Source organism: Dunckerocampus dactyliophorus, chromosome 4, assembly GCF_027744805.1.
Source record: "Dunckerocampus dactyliophorus isolate RoL2022-P2 chromosome 4, RoL_Ddac_1.1, whole genome shotgun sequence".
In the NCBI taxonomy this organism is placed as follows: domain Eukaryota; kingdom Metazoa; phylum Chordata; class Actinopteri; order Syngnathiformes; family Syngnathidae; genus Dunckerocampus; species Dunckerocampus dactyliophorus.
Genome location: NC_072822.1, coordinates 152501 through 175726, shown reverse-complemented (window position 1 = coordinate 175726; position 23226 = coordinate 152501). Strand labels below are relative to the sequence as shown.

The following is a 23226-nucleotide window of genomic DNA, read 5'->3' as shown; positions in this document are numbered from 1 at the left end:
TTAACCACTCGAGCTGAAGGCAATGTTGGAAGACAGAGGAAGACTAGTTCTAAGAGGTGAACAAATCTGAGCCCTGCTTGTGACAGAGAACTGGAGGTTGATGGATTGTGGTGGTGCTGCAGAATCAGATAAAAAAAGACTGTTACGGCTGTGAAGTTGATCACCCTTCTCAACGTCAGCATCCCTGTCTCTATCCTCCAGAACCTGGATATTTCAACACTAACTTTAAACAGTTAACTGAGAATCTGTTGACATGGGAATTTCTTCCAGCTCTCAAGTATACACTGGAATTACTTGGGTTAGACATACTGGATGCTAGAGTGGAAGGAGCAGCGGAGGCTTTTTGTTAACGATCTGAAGCCTGAAGAAAACATTCTGGAGAAAGTTGCAGAGATCAGGCGCGCCTGATCATAGAAGACTGTACATAGAAGACGACAAGGATAGGGAAGATCTGCTGGAGCGTTTCCTTGGTTTCTGGAATCCTTAATTCATCAAACTGGGAAATTATTATTTTAAACCATCCCCTAAACCACCTAAAACATGCAATTGATAATCGGATCAATGATGTATCGATATATCTGGCATGCGGGGATGTCGATACAGAAGACTTGGAGCGTTTTGAAGAGTGATGGCCAATGTAAGGGATATCTTGGGTCAAACTTAAATAGCGGTGGTTTTGAGGAAACATTACGGAGCATTATTGGGAATATTTCTATGTATAGTCTCAACTCTAGTCTTATGCATGTCTTGTATACCTATGTAGTTGATATAGTGGTATGTAAACTGAAGAATGGAGATAAAGTTGATGTTGATCACTTACTAAATGTATTACATGCTTCAATTTTGGAAAAAAAAAGATTTTTTTTTTTTGGTTTAATATAAAACATGTTCTGTAATCACTAAACATGTATTGGAATCACTAACCGTGTGATCACTAATCATGTGTGGTAATCCATAAAGTCGAACTCACAACATTGTCGTATGATCTTTTCTGTTCACTAGAAGACATGACTTCAAAGAAGACTGAACGTGTGCTGAAGAGTATATATTATGATCCTGCAAGAACTGGATCTTAGGGTGGGGTTGAAAGACTTCAAAAGGCTGTAGAAGAGCAGACGGGAAAAAAAGTTAGCAGGGATGAAGTGCGAGACTGGTTGTCAGCTCAGGATGCATATACCTTACACAAAATGGCTTGAAAAACTTATGCTAGAAATCGTGTTTTTGTTCCTCACCCTTTGTATCAATTTCAAGCCGATCTTTGTGATATGAGTGCTCTGTCTAAAGACAATGATCGGTTTAAATTCCTGCTTACAGTAATAGACGTATTTTCCAAGAAAGCTGATGCACGACCATTGAAAAACAAGACAGCCTTTGAAGTTGCAAAGGCTTTTGCTTCAATTTTAGACAAGAGTGGTATTCCTTAAACAGCATTGTTTATGTTTGTGTTTGTTGAATGTTCTTATTCATTTTCTTGTGTTTTTCTTTCTTTTTTGGGGAGAATGAACAGAACAAGAATTTCATTGCATAGCAGAACTACCAGTTTTACTGTGCATATGACAATAAAACTCTTGAAAGAAAAACTCTTGAATCTTGAATTTCTGGCTAAAATTCAAACGGATTCAGGGAAAGAATTTTTTAATCGAGTCTTTGAAAAACTAATGAAGAAGTACAACATTCAACACTTTGCAACAGGAAGTGAACTGAAAGCATCAGTGGTGGAAAGATTTCATCGCACGTTGAAGGGAAAAATGTGGCGCTACTTTACCGTAAAAAACACTCGTAGGTATATAGACGTAATTCAGGATTTACTCCATAGCTATAACAACAGTTATCATAGCGGTATAAAAATGAAACTGGTGGAGGTAACCTCTAGCAAGACCAGGCATGGCAGGATGCTAATAGAAAAATATATTTGATATTGTAATGAAACATGAGAATGCTCGTACAGACATGTCATACATCTAGTGCTCATATGCCAAAACTCTCATGATGCTGTTTATTGAACAATCATGCTACCTATGGCTTGTCCTAACTTTCCAGTTCAAACAGCAATGCCCCCCATTCATTTCTTAAAACAGCAGAGGGAGCAGTTGACTCATTTTCCATATGCCACAGACAATTTGGGCCCCCGTCAAAGTATTCTACGTCACCTCCACGATGACAGATTCATATGCATGTCACATGTTTAAACTTATTCACAATTTATCGCCACGATAAAAAAATGTGGCCCCTACACAATTCACACAGGGGAGTTATAATTTCAGAACATAAATGTGTTTAAACATATTCACAATTTATTACCTGGGAAATATACACCCCACATATATTCATAGCGGACCACCAGGTCAGCCGCCTCTCCCAGTGAGAACCAACTGTAGAAAAACAGCGGGAGTTTCAAAATGATCTCAGCAGATATGACAAATAAAAATAAATAAAAAAAAGTGGCCCCTACATTATTACAAGTCATCAATCACTTTTTGAGAATTAGTTTTTCACCTATTATTTTTACTGATTAAATTTATATGAGGTCATCGCATTTGGACTAAAAGTGGGTAGTCATATCTCTCTGGGGTATGGAGAGGTGGTGCTTTGAAGGCTGTTCCAAGACCCCACTTTGGAAAGGCCGACCACATCTCTATATTCCTTTATCCAACATACAGACAACTTCTTAAACAAGCTATCCCAGTAAGTACAGCAGTTAAAGTGTGGAATGAAGAAACTGATCAAGTACTTCAGGACTGCTTTGGCTGCACAAACTGGGATGTGTTTAAAACTGCAGCGGGGAGGGAAGATTGTACTGTTGATGTGGATGAATATGCTTCTGCTGTTACTGGCTACATTAGCACATGCATAGAGACTGTTACCACCACCAAGTATTACAGAAAATACCCTAACCAAAAACAGTGGATGAACTGTGATGTAAGGGCTAAGCTACGTGCTCGTTCGACTGCATTTGTCATGGGCACCGCTGAGGGCTACAAAAAGACCAGATATGACCTGAGGAGGTCCATACGAGAGGCCAAAAGACAGTACAGACAGAAGCTGGAGGGCTACTACTCCACCTCAGATCCTCGGCGCATGTGGGCGGGGCTCCAGCACATCACAGACTATCAACAGCGGAGTAGCGTAGCCACGTCCAGCCAAACCACACTTCCAGATGAGCTAAATGAGTTCTATGCCCGCTTTGACACCCAAACTCCTGATGAGCAGAGAGGGTGGCTGGACTTGGGGAGCACACAGGACTCACCTCTCATGGTGACATCAGCTGATGTGCGCAGGGTTCTGAACAAAACAAACCCACGAAAAGCAGCAGGCCCAGACAACATCTCAGGACGTGCACTTCGGGTTTGCTCATCAGAGCTAGCTGATGTGCTTGCTGATATATTTAACCTGTCGCTTGCACAAGCCTCTGTACCGACCTGCTTTAAGTCCACCACCATAGTGCCCGTACCCAAGAAGAGCAACGTGACCTGCTTGAATGGCTATCGCCCTATAGCACTCACTCCTATTGTTATGAAGTGCTTTGAAAGAATAGTCATGACCCACATCAAAAAGAGCATCCCGGCGGCAACTGTGGACAGTTTGCATATTGCCAGAACCGGTCCACGGATGATGCCGTCAACACTGCTATCCACACAGCCCTTTCTCACCTACAGGGCCAGAACACATATGTCAGAATGCTATTTATAGACTATAGCTCTGCTTTTAATACAGTCAGCCCCCACAAACTCACAAATAAGCTCCTAACACTTGGCCTGTCACCCTCCCTCTGTAACTGGGTGTTTAACTTTCTAACAAGCAGGCCCCAGTCAGTCAGAGTCCACAATCGCACATCCAGCTCAAGAATTGTGAGCACTGGGACCCCACAGGGGTTTGTGCTGAGTCCGCTCCTCTACACGCTCTTCACCTACGATTGCGTGGCCTCCCAGAACAACACCAGCATCATTAAATTTGCGGATGACACTACAGTCATCGGACTGATCACTGGTGGTGTTGAAACATCATACAGAAGAGAGGTGGCGGACCTCATAGCTTGGTGTCGTGATAACAATCTCCTTCTCAATACAGATAAGACTAAAGAGATGATCATCGACCCAAGAACAAGGGAAAAGGAGCCGCATAAACCCCTGTTTATTGATGACACTGAGGTGGAGAGGGTGAAAACCTTCAAGTTCCTTGGCACACACATCAGCGAGGACCTCACCTGGTCTCACAACACCCAACAAATTATGAAGAAGTCCCAAAGGAGACTGTACTTCCTGAGAAGACTGAGGAAATTTGGCATGTCCACCACAATCCTGAGTTGCTTCTACAGATGCACTATGGAAAGTGTCCTTACCGCCTCCATCACTGTTTGGTACGGTAACTGTACAACACGTGATAGGAAGGCACTCCAGCGGGTGATCAAGACTTGGCACATTGTTGGTGCAGCCCTCCCCTCACTGCAAGACATTTATTTATAAAACTAGAATCCTACGCAGAACACACAACCTCATCAAGGACAGCACACATCCACAACACTCATTATTCACGCTACAGGAGTTTGAAGTCCAGGACTACAAGGCTGGCAAACAGCTTTTACCCACAGGCCATCAGGCTTCTCAACGAAGCACTCACACACGCCACACGCAACACACACTCATAGCACTTTATTTATTTATTTATTTGTATATTTATTTGTATTAATGTCTCTTCTGTTGTTGTTGCTTAATTTATTGGTATACATGTTTATGTTTCTTATGTTCTTATTCTTTCTTGTGTTTTCTTTCTTTTCTTGGAAGAATGAACAGAATAAGATTTTCATTGCATAGTATAACTGCTGTTTTACCATGCACATGACAATAAAACTCTCATGAATCTTGAGTGGTCTGTCTTGAGGGAAAACAAGAGGTTGTGATGAGAAATGCCAAACATCTCCATGGTGTGTAGGAGGACGATGAGGCGGTCCAGTTCAGGGTCGGTGTGTCTGTGTTTGGAGTGCATGGATTGAAGCAGCTGCTGCGTGGAGGACGACTGTGTGTCCTCCAGGGTGAAGAGCTCCTCCTGCTTTCTGAAGTTACGAAAGGGGTACTTTAGGTCTCCCGTGTTCTGCCTGATGAGTGATTCCTTGAAAATCTGCCGTCTGTAGATCTTTTCTTCCACCATGCCGCACGAGATCAGCCTGTAGATGACCACGTTCTTTACGTACGCCCTGTCCACTGCCTGGGCGTCCGTCACAGGGTTCCAGCTGGGATCCAAGATGATGACTCGGTCTGCTGCCGTCAAGTCGATGCCTGCTCCGCCCACCTGAGTGGTGAGAAGGAAGACAAAGTACGTGTGGTCCTTCTGGAAGAGGGTGATGAGGCACTCTCTCTCCTCCTTCTTGATTGATCTGTCCATCCTGAGAGCCTTGATCTCTCGGTTGCTAAGGATGCGCTCGATGATGTCCAGCATTGTACGGAAGTTAGAAAAGACCAGCGTGCGGTGACCTTCCTCTCTGAGACATTCAAGGAGAGCCAACAGGAAGACCAGTTTCCTGGATTTGGATATCAGTGTTTTGTCGTCGTTCCCATTGCCCAACTCCAGACCTAAGTTGGTGATGACTCCAGCAGGGAGCAACCTCGGGTGGTCGCACAGCATCCTCATGTACGTCAGCTTAGGTAGCTCCTTTATTTCGTCCTGGGAAATTAACTCCTTGTAGATGTCCTCCTGGACAGGACTAAGGTACGTCCAAACAATCAACTCATTCTTCCTTGGAAGTGAAGGCATAGTGGCCCCACGGTGGTCTTGGCCCACTTCTGCATTTTCATTCTGCTGCACGAGACCTTGTCCTGCGAAGGAAGTAGGGATTGATGATGGACATAAGTTCCTTGGACTTCCTGGAACCCAGGGCCTTTTCCTCTGGTGTAGCGTCCTTGTACAGTGCTCGAGTGATGGGGTTCTCGTACAACATTATGACGGTTTTGGCTTTGCTAGGCAGAGTTCCTTTACAGGCAAAGTCAAAGAGAGCCCACATCTCTCGGAGGTGGTTCTGGATGGGGGCGCTAGTGAGCAGCACTCGGTTTTTGGAGTGAAGTTTACGGACCGTCTGGGCCGTTTTGGTTTTGTGATTCTTAAGCTTGTGGGCCTCGTCCAAGATCACGTAGTCCCACGTGAACTTTCTACCCTGGTAGGACGACAGCTGCCGCGAGTTGTCTAGCAGCATCGCGTACGTGGTGATGACCACACCGCTTGTCCTCTGGACCTCCTCCAGATTCCTGGTCTGCTTTGCCTTGTTGGTGCCGTGATTTGACCGTCATGAAAGGAGCCCATTTGGCAAACTCCTTGGTCCAGTTGCTGATGAGTGACTTGGGCATGACCAGCAGCGTGTGCTTTACCAGCTCACTGTCGTACATTCAGGAAGGACAGGAAGGATATGACCTGGATGGTCTTGCCCAGGCCCATGTCGTCTGCCAGAATTCCACCTTTCTTCCCGTCTCTGTAGAGGCCGTACAAGAAGGCCACGCCGTCCCTCTGGTAGTCGTACAGCTTCTGGTAGATGTTATCGTAGAGCTTTAGACCGCAGTTGTTCCCGTCGACAAACTGGTCAGCGTCTTCCTCGGCCATTTTGAAGAACTCTCCTTGCCTGGTGAATGTATGTATGTATGTACTTTATTTATCCCACAGCGGAGAAATTTACAGCAGCAAGCAAGCAAGATACGCAAGTAAAGAGTACAGTGTAAAGAATGCATAGTGACTACAACATGGTTCAGGTGGTGCAGGTGTTGTAGAGCCTGACAGCGGTCGGTATGAAGGACCTGCGGAACCTCTCCTTCTTACACCGTGGGTGTAACAGTCTGCTGCTGAAGGAGCTGCCCAGGGAAACAACAGTGTCATGTAGCGGGTGAGAGGTGTTGTCCATGATGGATGTCAACTTAGCCAACATCCTTCTCTCCCCCACTTCCTCCCCGGAGACCAGAGGACCGTCCAGGACAGAGCTTGCTCTCCTGATAAGTCTATTGATTCTGCTCCTGTCCCTTTCCGTGCTGCCTTTACCTCGTTGAACGTACCTGCAAGCAAGAGAAGTCACTGCGTCATTTTCGACACCGAGATGGTCAATAAAACACGCTAGCTTCCCCTCGGCTCAAACATGACCTCTATCAAGGCCCGGCAAGCCTGGTTTGGAATCATACACCTGCATACGTACTCATTAGTTCTTCATTTGGACTCTCCTCATAAAAAAACAGATAAGTCAGCAAAAGGGTAGCGCCCTCTAAAGGAGGACACTAAAAGGTTCAATCATTCAGTTCCAGGAGAGGAACACAAGAAGAAATGTGACATCATCTGTTACCATCTTGGACAGTGTTAGGGTTGCCAAACGTCCCTTGAAAAACCTCCCTTATTTGTATTGTATTGTATTTGTATTTGTATTTGTATTTGTATTTGTATTTGTACTTTATTTATCCCACAGCGGGGAAATTTACTTGTTACAGCAGCAAGCAAGATACGCAAGTAAAGAGTACCAGTGTAAAGAAATGCATATTGACTACAACATGGTTCAGCAGTTTAAAAGCTTCAGTTTAAAAGCAAAAGTAAACGTTGAGTATTTAGGTAAAAAGGTACGCACTGTGACTCGTGTTAGTGTATTACATCGGGGGCGGTGCCTCTGGATTGGTAGACCGGGGTGGTGGTCCCCCTTTTTAAGAAGGGGGACAAGAGGGTGTGTTCCAACTATTTTAGTTTCGGTGTCTGAAAAACAGTAAAGCTATTTTAAACTCTTTCAGAAAACACAACATCTCTTGTCTCTCAAGTAGAGCAATGCTATAAAGTAGAATAATATCAAAAAGAATATATATTTTTAAAGCATTTACACTACTCCACGTCTAGTCGCGGGCCGCAAAATATGACCTGGCGAATTTGAGACTCCTGCTCTGCAGGGTCCTTGAGGGTGCATGGGAGTTTGCCCAACCAGTCTACATGTGTTTTGTGGACTTGGAGAAGGCATTCAACCGTGTTCCTCCAGGAATCCTGTGGGGAGTACTCCAGGAATATGGAGTACCGGACCATCTAATTCAGGCGGTTTATTCCCTGTATGACAGGTGTCAGAGTTTGGTTGGCATTGCTGGCAATAAGTCGGACTGGTTTCCAGTGAAAGTCGTACTCCGCCAGGGCTGCCTGGTTCTGTTCATGACTTTTATGGACAGAATTTCTAGGTGCAGCCAGGGCGTTGAGGGGTCCCAGTTTGGTGGCTGCAGGATTGGGTCTCTGCTTTTTGCAGATGATGTGGTCCTGCTGGCTTCATCGGGCCGTGATCCTCAACTCTCACTGGATCAGTTTGCAGCCGAGGCTGGGATGAGCATTGGCACCTCCAAGTCCGAGTCCATGGTTTTCGCTCAGAAAAGGGGTAGGGGATCAGATTCTGCCCCAAGTGGAGGAGTTGAAGTACCTCGGGGTCTTGTTCACTAGTGAGGGAAGGAAGGAATGCGAGATGGACAGGTGGATTGGTACAGCGTCTGCAGTGATGCGGACTCTGCATCGGTCCTTTGTGGTGAAGAGGGAACTGAGCCCACATCTACATCCACATTGCCATGTACAGTACGTATCCGCCTTTCATCTCGGAACCGTAGTTTTGGACAGAAATTGAAACTGAAATGAAAGACAAGTTGGTTGTGTCTGATTTAAGGGTCTGCGGTAGACGAAGGCCAGACGTCGGGAGGTTCCTCTTCCAGCCTTATCTGGCCTCCCCCATACTTCCTGGTTGTGTCACATGAGGTCATGATGTACAGGGGTGTGAAACGTGTTTGCATCCTTCCTGATTTCTTCTTTTGTCACACTTGAATGTTTCAGATCCAACTAATGTAAATATTAGCCAATGACAACACAACTCAACACTCAGACCACAGAGTATTTTCCCAAAGGTCTTGGGGATCATCAAGATGTTTTCTGGCAAAACAGAGACGAGCCTTAATGTTGTTGCTTGTCAAAAGAACCTCCAGCAATCTATGTAGAGGAGAAATAATTCAGGATATTTATGGAGCAAATATTTTCACTGAGTCGCGCCACAGATAAGATGAGAAAATAATGGGAAAAATCTAACTAGCATCTCCAAAACTACTGATCTTGTTGGTCTGTATGGAGAAGAACGTACGTATGTTGACAGGTAGTTCTGCTACGGACTGATTGGGACAATGGGGATGGTAAGATGACGGAAGCTGGCTTCTGATTCGCCAAGGGGAAATTAAAGGTGGAACAAACGTAAGGAGCAATGCGAGCGTGTCCTCATGCTGTGTCTCTTGTGACGCTTCTTAATGTGGGAACATTTTAGGTAAGACATCGCCTTTACCCGACACTCACTATTGTATTTGTAACCTTTATTTATGACCCAACCCCACTTGAGAAGTCTGAGCCTGGTGGTTTTCCAAGCGGTCCAAGTCTAATACGGCGAGGGTGCGAGGGTGCCGTGATTGCAGTGATCATCAGGTGAAGGTGACGTCTTACCTAAAATGTCTACAATGAAACGTGATCTCACTAGTCAGGGGTGATGACAATCCCAGGAGGATGATGGATGAGTCCTCAAGGTTCTAGGTGGCTCCTGAGCCCGGGGGGGAACAGGCTTCTCCTCTCCTCAGAGTCGCTCCTTGATGGATCCAACCAATTTCGACACAGATCATCCAGGCTCTGCCGTAGAAGCCCCGAGGAGCGACAGCTCGCTCCTTTTATCAGCCCCAAAGTTGGCCCCGCCTGCGTTCAGCAACTCGCTGGAACCTTCTGGAACCTCCCTCCCCCCCGTGACGGCTGGAAGTCCCCTCTCCCTCTCCCTCGTGAGAGGACCGGAAAAACTCGTCCAATCAGCTCCTCCCCCCTTGCAGTGAGTCATCATGCACACGTAAAAGTTTCCCAAGGGTTCCAGTCAAACTACATCGTTCATGCACGTGTGTGACGACTTTAAAACGTTTGTCAATTTCACCAAAACACGTAAAGCATTATTGTTATATTGTGTATGTGTAAATATGTTCATGTACTAGTTTTATGGTGCAAGTGTTGCGTCGATGCGTGCTGGAGCGTGGTGGCGTAGTTACGTCACGGTGCGTCTGCGCTCTTGTCCACACGTTTCTGATGTGGACGAGGTGAGACCAGAGGTGAGACCAGACTCAAATCTGTTGAAAAACAGATTGAGTTCATCTGCCCAGATCTTGTCCCCACTGGCTTGGTCTCTTCCCACTCCTTTACCATGGCCTGTGATGGTCTGCAGGCTTCTCCAGACTTCCCTGGCATTATTCTCCTCCAGCCGCTTCTCCAGTTTCCTCCTGTCGCAGTCCTTCCCCTTCCTGAGCTTTTGCCGGAGTTCCCTCTGGACTCTGCACAGCTCCTCCTTGTCCCCCGAGTTGAAGACCCTCTTCTTCTTGTTCAGCAGGGCCTTAATCTCAGAGGTCACCCAGGGTTTGTTGTTGGGAAAACACCGCACCAACTTGGAGGGCACAGTGTTCTCCACACAGAAGTTTATATAGTCTGTGATGCAGTGCGTCATGCTGTCAACGTCACTGCCATGGGGACTACAGAGCGCTTCCCAGTCTGTTGTCTGGAAGCAGTCTCTGAGCCTAGCACCGCTCTCCTCAGACCACTGCTTCACAGGCCTCTTCACAGGGGGTTGTCTATTCACTACTGGAGTGTAGTCTGTGACGAGATGGACGAGGTTGTGATCAGAACGAACCAGCGGGGGGAGGGGGGATGAGGTGTATGCATCCTTGATGTTTGCATACAGGAGGTCCAAAGTTTTATTGTCTCTAGTGTGGCATTTGACATACTGGGTGAAGGTGGGAAGAGCAGAGGACAGGGAAGCATGATTGAAGTCACCGGAGATGAGGAGGAGGGATTGGGGGTGCTGGTTCTGAAGTTGAGAGACGATGGTGTGGATCTGCTCTATAGCTGCAGCAGCGACCGCTGAGGGGGCGATGTACACAGTCATAGCAATAACATGTGAAAACTCCCTCGGAAGGTAGTATGGCCGCATGCTAACCGCTAACAGTTCCACGTCTCTGGTGCACAGTTGCTCCTTCACACAGATGTGTCCCAGGTGGCACCATCTATCATTCACAAACACAGTGATTCCCCCTCCCTTCTTCTTACCGCTCTCCGTTGCATTCCTGTCCGCTCGTACCAGCTGGAATCCGTCCATTGTGACGTGTGAATCCAGAGAAAGTTCACTCAGCCACGTCTCCATGAAGCACATGAGGCTGCATTCCCGGTACTCCCTCTGCAGTCTGGTCAGCGCCGTTAGCTCTTCCATCTTGTTGGGGAGAGATCTTACGTTCCCCATGATGAGAGAGGGGGTGTGTGGCACAGGGCTAACAGCTGATCCCGGGTGTAAACAATGGAGCCTTGGTTGAATGGGGAGCCGTGGCTGAAGAGGTTTCCCACAGTTGAACTGAAAAGTTCAAAGAGCATCAAGGCGCAGACAAGAAAAGTAACAATATCAACCTCCATAACTGCACACTCGACCAGATGCGACCAAAAGAAAAAGTAAGAAGAAGACTAAAATACTATAAAAACACTAAAAGGTGGAAGAAAGTACAGAGCTGCTGTAACCGGCAGCCACTCACACGGCGCCATTTTGAAAAAAAAAAAAAAAAAGACAGGACATGAGCATGGAACGGGTGAACATGGGAAAACAATCCGGCAATGACTGAACATGGAAGCAGAGCTAAAGTAGTCCAACGAAGATTTAAAACAGGTGTGTCTGAGGTCCTCCCCAAGGTGGGCAGGTGCGCTGCAACAAGAGACCATAAGATGGCAGCAGAGCAGCACTCTAACTCATGACACGCCTGACCCTCTTACAGTTGTATTTGGGTGCATATATACAGTATGTATATATACTGTATACTGTAGTACAGCATACCACTGTAGTATACACTATATATATATAATATATACAGTGTGTATATATATATATATATATATATATATATATATATATATAGTGTGATAACATGTCTACTATATTGGGTGGTATCATGGTATTGGGGGGAAATCATTTCTACCATATTGGGTGGTATCATGGTATTGGGGGGAAATCATTTCTACCATATTGGGTGGTATCATGATATTGGGTGATAACATGGCTACTATATTGGATGATGACACGTACACTGCTGCGTGATATCACGATATTGGGCGATGGGAGTGTAAATGTGATACTATAGGGGTGTTATTTAATGTCTAGAGGGCTCCAATGTTAAGAAGCGTATCTAGAAGGTGATAAACAGGTTTTCAATGTGTAAACAAGGAACAGTACTTAGTGGATGTCCCCCACAGGAGGAGGAGAGCACCCCTCTCCTGCCACATGGTGTTAGCTATATCAAGTAGCATTTCATCTTGAATGGTCGCCATGTTTGTCCGTCAGCTTGTATACTGATGAGTGTCCTTGCATGGAAGTTGAATAAATGATGGTCAGACCAGTTGTCTCTGATCTGGATGCAGCAGCTGATGTAGTGAATCATCCATGCTGGATGCAAGAGGAAACATACAGGCCCTGGAGAGAAGGATGGTTTCGCTGCAGTCCGTGTCCCTGCCAGTGGCCCCAGCATACCACACGCTGATGGAGGAGCTGAGGATGCATCCTGCTTGGCAGCTCGACTTTGTACAGCTGCCGCAGGAACATCTGCTGAGGGAGCTGATGGTGGGCTGCCGCTTGAGGTCCTGGCTTGTGGTGGTGCCCAGGAAGCACGAAGGAGATGTCAGGGGGAGGGGGGAATGCAAATACTGTTATTTCTCACTGTTTTTCATCTTGACATAGGTGGACCTTTCCCAACCTGCAGGCCATGTGAGAGCTGAGGTATTTGCAGCAGAGGCTGGTCAAAGCACACAGCATCGTACATCAGAACACACACCGTTTATCTGGAAACACACAACATGGAGGACAAGCACCGCTGTTATCCAGAATGGAATGTTGACACACACACACACACACACACACAATTTCTGAACTTAAGTGACAGACGACAGTGAAGTGAACAATGTTTGTGTTCATGTTTGTGTGTGTTTAGAACGTTTGTAAGCATATATGCGTGTGAGTTGTTTATCAGGGTTAGGGTTTATCAGGCTGAAGGTCATTAGGATGACGTTATCGTGGTTTTCCTCCTCTTAAGAGTTTCTATTCCAATCTTCATTTCCATCTTTGGTCATCCTGGCCGGCGCTACAGCTCCTCCCTCCTCGCCCGGCGCAGCCTATAAGGAGGTCACGCGCTGCCCGGCTGCCAGTCGCCAACATGGCCCCCAAGAAAGTGGAAGCAAAGAAGACCGCAGACGCAAAGAAGCCGGTGGAATCGGCGAAGAAAGACGAGAGCTCGGCGCCCCCTCCAAAAGAGCCGGAACCTGAGTCCAAAGCTCCCGAGGTGGACCTGAAAAGTGTGGTGGTGGAATTTGGCGCCGAGCAGATAGAAGAGTTCCGCGACGCCTTCACGCTGTTTGACGAGACCCCGACAGGAGAGATGAAGATCACATACGGTCAGTGCGGCGACGTGATGCGCGCCCTGGGTCACAACCCCACCAACGAGGAGGTTCTGAAGCTGCTGGGCCGGCCCAAAGCAGAGGAGCTGCACTCCAAGCTGCTGGACTTTGACAGCTTCCTGCCCATGCTGCAGCACGTGGCCCGCGCCAAGGACCACGGCCACTTTGAGGACTTCGTGGAGGGGCTCAGGGTCTTCGACAAGGAAGGAAACGGCACCGTCATGGGGGCGGAGCTTCGCCATGTCCTCGCAACGCTGGGGGAGAAGATGACAGAGGACGAGGTGGACCGGCTGATGGCGGGACAGGAGGACGCCAACGGCCACGTCAACTACACAGAGTTTGTCAAGCATATCCTGGCCGGATGAACACATGCACTGTCTGTACATGTCTACACACATCTAGATGCTCTACATCTATGTTCATAGAGGTGCACAGAGCAGATCAAAGAAATCCACAATGAAATAAAGACACACACCACTTGCAAGTCTCATCTTTTATTCGTCCCCATTAACACTTAAAAGCATTGATTGGTTGGTTCTGTCTATTCTATCAGGTTGGTTCATTAATTCATTGACCCTATTCATTGATTCCTGTAGTCTACGGGGTTGGTTCTGTTGTCTTCTATGGGGTTGGTTCTGCAGTCTTCTAAGGGATTGGTTCTGCAGTCTTCTATAAGGTTGGTTCTGCAGTCTTCTATGGGGTTGGTTCTGCAGTCTTCTAAGGGGTTGGTTCTGTAGTCTTCTATGGGGTTGGTTCTGTAGTCTTCTATGGAGTTGGTTTGGCAGTCTTCTATGGCAGTGGTCCCCAAGCCCCGCAGCCCGGTACTGGCCTATGGGGTTGGTTCCATCATCTTCTACTGTAGGTATCTTCTGTCAGGTTGGTTTTGTCATCTTCTAGCTGATCATGTGACACATTGAAGTTGACTTCATTGCTTACGTGTGTCAGAACCTCTGAACAATGTTTGTCCAGTCAGAACTTCTTTGACCTATCTGAACCTGGCGCAGTCGAACAGGAATGGATCTCGTCATAGGATTACAAGTCTTGGTTGTCAGGTTCTGGGCTACGGTTCTGATTGGCGGGCTGGCCAGAAGTTGCTTGGCTCTAATGGACCACCCCTGTGTCCTGATTGGCCAGTTGAGCATAGAGGTGGGACTTGAGGAATCGTGGGTAGCTGTCGGCCTCCATCAGGTCAAAGATGCAATCCTGGGCCAGCTGGAAGGAGGCGGGGTGAACGCCGAGACGCAGGCTGTGATTGGTTGACTCTCTGACCTTTGAATCCACGTTCACCTGGAGATGAACAAGGTGAGATCACAATGCGATCTGTGGCATCCACACAGGACAGGTCAGGTACCTGCCGGGGTGCGCTGCTTGAGATAAACTCCTCATAGATTTTGGCGGCGCTGGCAGCCATCTTGCTGAGGGGGTGTGTCTCCTTGAATCTCTCCACAGCCGACCAAAAGTCCAGGTTTTGCTCGCTAAACTCGGACTTCAGGAAGTGACGGAACACCGCAAGACCATCTGACCAATGACAAGAAAGATGGCATGAATGTCCCTAATGATTGGTTCCCCTCACTAACAGCTGAAAAAATGCCTTACACTGATTGGCCAAGAGGGCCTCAAGACTCTCCGCCCACTTCAATACCTCCCCTGCAGACGGCCTGGAGGAAGACACGCTTCAGCAGAACAGAACCCACAAGAACCTCCTCAAAGCACATCAGAACCACTGGAAACAGCATGAAGAGTCTGGAATGAAAGTTCTGGACTTGAAGAACACACCTGGTGTTCCTCAGGGCTCTCTCCAAGCTGCCACATTGGACCCAACGCTTCCGTCTGCGCAGGAACGGAAAACCACTGCGCACGTCTGCAGCACTGCCAAAAACAACAACTTATTCCTGCATGTGTGTGTGTGTGTGTGTGTGTACGTACAGACTCTTGGTTTTCTTCCTAAGGTGATTTCTAACTTCAACATCCTGAAAAATAAAACAAGCACTCACTAGACCTGCTTGGTAATGGACTATGTACATATTGATACGCATACAGCTACAGTATGTAGACGCTACGCAAGTATGTTCATAGCGGACTCTACCTTGGAGCCATTGAGCAGCAGCATGTGGTGAAGAGAGCCGTCCTCTGTTGTCAGGTGTTTCCTGAGAGTGTGAAGGGAGGGGTGGGAGGTGTGGAGGTGAAAGGTTAGGGCGCGGGTGAGGCAGTGGATGGTGCTGTCAGAACGCGAGTGGCCTGATGGAGGTTGTTGCAGAGAACCCTCAGAAAGTGAGCGCCTGAGGACTGAACCAAAGCACAAATATCTTTTTATGAGAGTTTTACACTCGATAAAAGATATCAATCAATATTACATTGTAATCAATGAATGACAAGTCAATAAACGATATCAATCAATATTACATTGTAATCAATAAATGACAATTAAATCAATGATATCAATCAATATTACATTGGAATCAATAAATGAAAAATAAACGATATAAATCAATATTACATCGTAATCAATGAATGACAAGTCAATAAACGAGGTCAATCGATATTACATTTGAATCAATAAATCACTTTAGCTTGTTGATATTTGCTGAAAAAGTGTAAAGAGATGTTTCCTGCCACTTTTATTGTGAAGGGACACAGGAAGGACATGTGGGCATGCAGGGTCATGTGTCAGGCTGACCTGCCGGTGTGGAGGCGGAGCTTAAGTCCTCTGCGGTATGTGTTCTCTCCTCCTCTTCATTACTCTTATGCGCCTCTAATGTGAAATGGGCGGGGTTGAGGAGTAAGCCCCGCCCCCCAACATTTTCTGACATTTCAGAGGCACTCTCCCCCTCCCCCTGCTGATGCTCCTCCTCCTCCCCTCCTGCCCCTCTCTCCTTCCAGACAGGTGAGGGCAAAGGAGGGGGGAGGAGCTCGGTCAAGGTGGGTAAAACTGTAGTGGCGGGAGAAGAGAAGGCAGGAGGAGGGGTGACTTTCAGGGGAGGGAAGGTAGGAGACGGGTGGAGGAGGTGAGGATCTGTAGAGGAGTCAGGAAAGGAGCCAGGAAAGGAGGTGAGGTCTGAGAACTGGACAGAAGGAAGAAAGAACCTGATGATGAACATGCACAGCACACAGCACACAGCAATGTGGCTGTGATTGACAGCTTAGAAAGTTAGGAGGCTGCAAGTGAAAAAAGTACCTGCTGGCTGTCTACAGTCTCCATGGCAACCAGCTGTTGTTGGATGTTGTCATGGAGACAGAGACTCATTCGAAGCTTCTGCTCCAAACTGAAGGCTTCCAAACTGAAGACCACCTGCCAACCCTTGGAAGCACTCTGCAGGAAGTAGATGTGACGAGGCGTCGACGCCACTGCAACAAAGTACTCAAACAAACAAACAACCAACAACAAACGACTACTAGTGATGATAATGATATCAGCAATGTTACCCTCTTGAAGTTGCAGTGTGTTGATGTACAGTGGACTCATCAGGACGTGACAGCGTCCAGCTTCATCCTTTCTGCTGACCAGCAGAACATCACTGTAGATCAAAACAGTCACCTGAAACATGCGCGCGCACACACACACACGTGAGCAGTCCGTTTTGGGCATGTGATCTGTTGGCAGCAGCCGTACCTTTTGAGGCAGTTGGTCAGCCTGGTGGAGAATCATTTCTTCTGGCAGTAGCAGCATTCTGTCAGGACTGCACAGATCCAAAGGCTGCAAGAAGACAAACATAACATGTTCTCTTCTCAGACAAAAGGTTCTCAGACCAGGACTCACAGACAATAGGTTCTCAGAGCAGGACTCACAGACAATAGGTTCTTAGACCAGGACTCACAGACAATAAACTCTTAGACCAGGTCTCACAGACAAAAGGTTATTAGACCAGGTCTCACAGAGAAAGGTTCTTAAACCTGCAGGCCTTAGATTCAAGACTATGGCTTGAGGGGTGATTTTAGATCAAAGGATCAAAGCTGAACTTTGATCCTTTACTAAGACAAGCAAAAGGTTGAATGGTCTGGATCAGGATTAGGTGCTTGGTTCTGACCTGAACAGATACGGGGAAGATGAGCGTTGTAGGATGTAGGGTGTTGTAGGAGGGCACATGTGATTGAATGATGGTGCAGTTCTGGTAGTTGCCGTAGTTACGCAAGGTAGCGGAGGTGGAAGTGGCCAAGCTGACGGCGTGGCGGGTGAGTGGTTGCCATGACGACCCGTCTTGCTGTTCATTGAGAAGGTTCAGACCTCTCCCGGTGAGAGTCTGGTATAGACGTCCTGGCAACAAAAACTTGTTATGACTTCATAATCGATACATTGATTGATATTCTGAGCAAGTCTTACCGATCGTCCTGGCTCTGTCATCGAGGACAGGATGGAGGAGCTGAAAGAGAACACAAATGTTTTTATCGGGAGATGTTGTCGTCACTTTGTGACACCCAGGTTGGTGGCAGTTTTAGAGTTGGTTGTACCATTTGAACCCCGCTTTCAGTACTGAAACGATAGATGGACTAGTCTGTGTGGGCGGTTCTTGGTTTCTTCTCTGCAGTAGCGGTATTACATCCTGGGGCGAGTACTCTTAGGGGGCACTCACAAACCGTGTTAACCTCCCTCACGTGTCCCTTGTCCTGCACTCACACTTGTGTGTGGACATGAAGTGCCATCACCTTAGTTGCCACTTCCCTGACTTTGTCCATTATTTCAAGTGGCATGCTCTAGCCCCGCCCTCTCAGACTCACCTGTTCTTCTGGACCAACAGGAGACAGGATGATGTAATTGTCGCCACTTGATGTCACACCGGTGCAATGTTCTTCATCTTCTTTACAGTCCCTCCACAGAGAACCTAGTACCCCCAGACTAGATCTCACCACTGATCCCTGATGCCGTCTGCGGCCATGTTTACTGTGGGCGGGTTGAGGCAGCAACTTTGTGGTCTGAGAAACAGACAGCGTCAATTGGAAGTAACAAATCACAGATGTCAATGTTCCCTCGTCTCAAACACGACTTGGTGGATGGGGAAGACGCAAGATGACGACTTGGTCAACATGTCAGTTCAACCGAATAGGGCATGATCATGTGACCCACCTTGCTGGATGCTAGTGGGTGGAGCAAAGACTCACAAAAGCCCGCCCTGAACCCAGGTGACCCTCTCCACACCACCAGGACAATCTGAGTGGGACAGCTCCTGACGGACGGACACACAGTTGTCATCAAGGTCTAACTGCATGTGGAAGGAAGTCACACGGAAGGGTGTGCTCACCTGATAGCATGAGCCAGATCGCCACACTTCCAGGTCTCCACAGGAAGCCCGTTCAGCTGCAGAACAGCATCTCCCTCAAGGAGACCAGACTGATGAGCGGGACCTCCTACAAGCAATGAACAGAGCCTCAGTGATGGACACAACAATAACAGGAAATGACAAACAACTCTTCACACTAAATACACTTTGGAGCTTTTACTGTGAAATCATCAAACACTGTATGGCTTTAGTTTTCCATGAGGTCTCACCCGTGTCCACAGACTGAATCCGCACTGGACTGTTGCAGCAAATAGTGAACCCAAAGCCGTCGTCTCCTCGGATAACACTGACCTGAGGATGTAGACCGCATGGTCAGGACTGTCTTCTGCTTACGTCAACAATGTTTGAACAATGCTGGAAATTAGCTGAGGTAGCATCATGCTAGCTGCATGTTGGACTTAATTGTCTTGCAGCATCTTGGACAACATGAAATACCAGAGTCATGTTGACATACGAGAAGTTTGAACATGTCAGCCCCACGTACCACACTGCGCTCCAACCAGTCGAGAGCGCTAGCCATCGAGCTAAAAGTTGAAGGTTTTAGCCATCGAGCTAAAAGTTCAGCCCTTTAACCATCGCGCTAAAAGATTCTTGTTGTGGCCTCAGCCTGTCCTGGTCTCCAGGCTGTTTCCATGACACAAAAACACCTCAGTGGCCCAAAGTCCAGACTGGCAGGCTGAAATTAAAACTCCTCAGGAAGTGGCACCCCCATGACCTTTAGCTGAATGGATTCTTTCTCAGTGTTTGCGTTGTTCCTCTGGAGTCCACTTCCTCATGTGGACTCAGGGGAGATCTCAGCTCGCTTTTGTTTTTTAAGGCAGCTGAGTGTGGGAACAAAAAGCTGTCGGAGGAACCGTGTCAGGTTCTGTAGCCCATCCGCACCTTTGCAGACGTCGCACAAAGTTTTCCTCAAGGAAAGACCCTAGGAGAAACACACTTCTCCAATCTGGTCTACACTTTGACCCCCGCCATAAAAAGTGTCATGTGACCTCCTTGAGGTGGTGTTTGTTCAGTCAATAAAGAAGATACAACAAATAAACCTTGGAAACACACACCTTACTGTACTTCTTCACTTTTTTATGAACCATCTTTCTCTCTTTCCCTCACACACGCACTGAGTGCAGCTGTTTTAGAGACGTTGGAGACATGAAATATTTACAGCAAGAGCTCTAGAAGACGGATGGACCACCGGTACCAACCTGAGGAAGGTTCTGTCCAATGCAGACGTGACACAGGCGGTAGATGGTGTGCATGATGGCGGCTTGTCTGAAGATTTATTGAAGCAGGACTAAACCCAAACGTGGTCTCTACCTGACAACATCCATTCTAGAACCTCCTGTAGATCCAGCAGTGTCCTCTGCATGCGCACGTGTGTGTAAGAACCAAGAGAATAATAGCAGGAAACACACACGCACACACACACACACATGCTTCCTGATCTTTGTGTGTGACACAGGACGTCCTCCATTTCCCACAATGCCCCCCCCACACACACCTTGAAAAAATGGTGTTGTTCTACAAGGGAGGTCAGCAGACTCACCATCAGCTGTGTTTTGGCGTGTCTGGTCACATGGCTGGCGTGCGGCGTGGACAGGTCGCCGGTGTCGCGGGTCTCTTCAGGAGCAGTTCCAGCTGCTGTGCCGGCAGTGTGGTTCCGGTGGGGATCTGTGCCAGAGTCCAGGTTTCTCCAAGGTTCTGCGGTGAGCATATAACCGTCGTCATCGCGGTGCCAAGACCAGGTGGCGTGCTTCCAGAACATGGCGCACAGCAAAGATGTTTGTTTCAGCTTGACTGATCCTTTATGTTGAACAGTGATTGACAGCTGATGTGACTCCACCCTGGCGACCCTGCACACAAAAAGCACTGGTGAAAATGATGCATGATGTCAGGTCGATTATTCAAAAAAACCTCTTACGTGACGATGTCAAACAAAACTTCTCCTCCTCCTTGTCCTCCTTGCGCTCGTCCTTCTCGTTTGTCTTCAGCTGCTCAGCCCAGCCACCTTCATACGGCATCGTGAAGTCATAAGTGGGAGGGGCGTTCAGGGTGTGTGTGTGTGTGTGTGTGTGTGTGGTAGAGAAGTAGGACGGAGGTGTCACATGGGTCACATGGTTACTGTCAGCTTCACATCTCCATGGCAACCATGTGGACCCTTGGAATGGGGAGCACTTAAAATCTATTTCCATCACTGCCCTCTTACCACACAACATCTGCCTGTGTGTATGTGTGTGTGTGTGTGTGTGCGTGCGTGTGTGCGCCATGCGCCTGCTCGGTGGCCGCGTGCTCTCCCCCGTGTAAACATCAGGGCACGCTGTTTTTCTGGGTATGGGCTGTCCTGTCTTTGGGGTGTACCAAGCTGTCAGCCTACTTCTAACTACAGTATTTGATGCGACGTTTACAAATGTCAAGGGTATCTACACTGACGTCAGATGTCCTTACTACAAGGCAGCAAGTAGGCCAAAGGGTTAGGGTTAGGTTAGGACTTCTGTGGGGTCCTCAGTGTTAGCCTGGAAGGTTCTGTTGCTCTCCACTGTTCCTGCCATGTTGCCTTCACCCAGGAGGCTCCGTTGGTGTCAGCTGGTGTAGTGCTGCGCAATTCCTTGGCATGTGTGGCAAATGGGTGGCAGGATTTGAGGCGCTGGCGCTGTGGTATCTCCGTGATGGTCTCGTGGAGGAGATGGGATTCACTCGTCCCTCCGAGCAAGAGACAGCACAGCACCTTTTCGTCTGACCTCGGCTGGGGCAATTCCAGCTAGGACAGGTGGTTGGTGGGTTGGGGGCATCATCGAGTTCAGTGTGGAGCTTTTTGACACGAAGACTGCGGCACCAGACTGGGGAACAGTACTCAGCAGCAGTGAAGACCAGGGCCCTCACCTATAAAACTGTGTGTGGAAATCTGACTAAAAGTCTGCGTCCGCCAGAAAGCCAAAGTGTGCATACGTACAACAACATTCACACCTAACAACACGATTTGTGCTGCACCCGTGGTCCAAATGTGCATAAGCAACTCCACCCAACGCCACGCCCTCTTCACGCCATAAATGGCAACGCAAAGTGGCCCATGAACGCGGCGTCCATCCTTGATTGCGTTTCACTCGCTTCTTCTGAATCACAGCTGCTGAGAAGACAAAGAAGCAGAAAGCTGGAGGCCCCTAAAACCCTCATATTTGGAGGGCACAGCAGCAGCTTTACCAACAAGAGGAATATGAGCGTCAGTGGAGCGGGACCCATTAAAAAAGTGGCGGGATATCGAGGCACGTTTCCATTTTTAGTGAGCATGTTTCTACATTGTTCCTAATTGCCAGCACATTTTAGATGAACACAAGCTTGGCAAAATCTCTTTGGTTTAAAAGGTGGACACCATGACTTGGACGTTATGTTGAAAATGATTTGCTAATTATGTGTAACTCCAGACGGATAGTTTAAGAATATGAAACACCATGGAAATATGAGCTATATTATCATTCTTTCATGTTATTTCAAAGCACAGCCCATCATTTGTGGCAAAGGAAAGAGGACGCTTACACACATGGCCCTGACACTAGCCACTCAAAGGCTGTGCATGGTCCATAAATGTTGCTATTGCTCACATACTTGACTTATGCAACCAAAATCTCTTATTTTTTCAAAATTCTCCAAAAAAAACAAAAGGGAGAAACGGAGCATAAACAAAAAGACATGTTAGCTCTGTGTGTTGTAAACTTAAACCCTATCTGCATAACCGTACTTCCTTCATGTTGGTCATGGTTGTAGACGTTAAATAGCATTGGCGCCAGAACCGAGCCCGTGGTGCTATTTTCCAAGGCGCCGTATTCTACTTATTTTCAAATAATCTTTGACTACTCCTGCATTTCTTAACCAATTCAAACAAATCCAATATCAAAATGCTCAGCTTACTCTGGCCAGGTGTGCCACCAATTCAGGTTTTTCCAAAATATTCCCACGCGCCATGTCATTTCATCTTTTCTGTGAAAAAGAATGGGTACAAAGTGGCATGAGCACAGTCATGGTACCAGATGGACAGAAGACGAAGTCTAGAAATACAATAAGTAAATCCACACAGGGTAAAGCTAATTATATAACGTTAAACACTTAATATTAACTATTTCAATTAGTTCAAGTGCAGCAATGCATTATGGGACATAGCAATAGCATTAACCAGCCCACCACTACCCACATTCTACTGACGCTATGAGGCTGCACAGCTCAGCTAGTACCGTACTTGGCCATCGACCTGTAGAAGGCTGGCTGGGTTCCCCTGCATGCTTTCCTCATGTTGTATCAAACAATATTATGCTTAACATTCTCTTATTTCTTCTTATATACGTCGAACATTTCATCAGTTTCATCCTTCATCTGAGCTGTCAAACTATTTTGACATTCATTCGATGTTTCGTCACATTTCCACAGCATTTCAGCCGAGCTTCAGCTTCCAAACAGCTCCCGTCTTCGTTCCACTTTTTCCATTTTCGTGCCTTTTCAAAGCATT

The 23226-nt window shown here is 47.3% G+C and overlaps 3 protein-coding genes across 12 annotated transcripts; 1 reads left to right on the top strand and 2 right to left on the bottom strand.

Annotated features, from left to right (window-relative positions):
* Positions 1-4297: 4297 nt before the first annotated feature.
* On the bottom strand, positions 4298-9683 carry LOC129179874 (DNA excision repair protein ERCC-6-like). The gene is given in 5 exon segments (XM_054773673.1): positions 4298-5800; positions 5802-6266; positions 6268-6377; positions 6379-7028; positions 9457-9683. Coding segments are annotated over 4 exon segments (1758 nt in total). The 5' UTR covers positions 6586-7028; positions 9457-9683; the 3' UTR covers positions 4298-4824.
* A 3282-nt stretch (positions 9684-12965) lies between these two features.
* On the top strand, positions 12966-13829 carry LOC129179696 (myosin light chain 3-like). Its single transcript, XM_054773269.1, has one exon. The coding sequence runs from the start codon at positions 13224-13226 to the stop codon at positions 13827-13829; it is 606 nt and encodes a 201-aa protein (XP_054629244.1). The 5' UTR covers positions 12966-13223.
* A 122-nt stretch (positions 13830-13951) lies between these two features.
* Positions 13952-20743, bottom strand: LOC129179715 (regulator of G-protein signaling 3-like). Of its 10 annotated transcripts, XM_054773322.1 has the most exons (18): positions 20653-20743; positions 20278-20584; positions 18947-19028; positions 18699-18804; positions 18524-18623; positions 18178-18372; positions 17783-17822; positions 17490-17716; positions 17075-17158; positions 16888-16999; positions 16640-16809; positions 16142-16526; positions 15551-15750; positions 15391-15434; positions 15241-15333; positions 15061-15137; positions 14816-14982; positions 13952-14751 (listed from the first exon to the last, which is right to left on the bottom strand). In XM_054773322.1, exons 2-18 carry the CDS (start codon positions 20494-20496, stop codon positions 14566-14568), a joined length of 2487 nt encoding a protein of 828 aa, XP_054629297.1. In that variant the 5' UTR covers positions 20497-20584; positions 20653-20743; the 3' UTR covers positions 13952-14565. The 10 variants fall into 10 exon arrangements, 8 of the variants coding, with proteins under 8 accessions (XP_054629297.1, XP_054629295.1, XP_054629296.1 ...); XM_054773320.1 differs by having other exon boundaries at positions 16640-16999; XM_054773321.1 differs by having other exon boundaries at positions 15061-15122; positions 16640-16999.
* Between the last annotated feature and the right edge of the window lie 2483 nt (positions 20744-23226).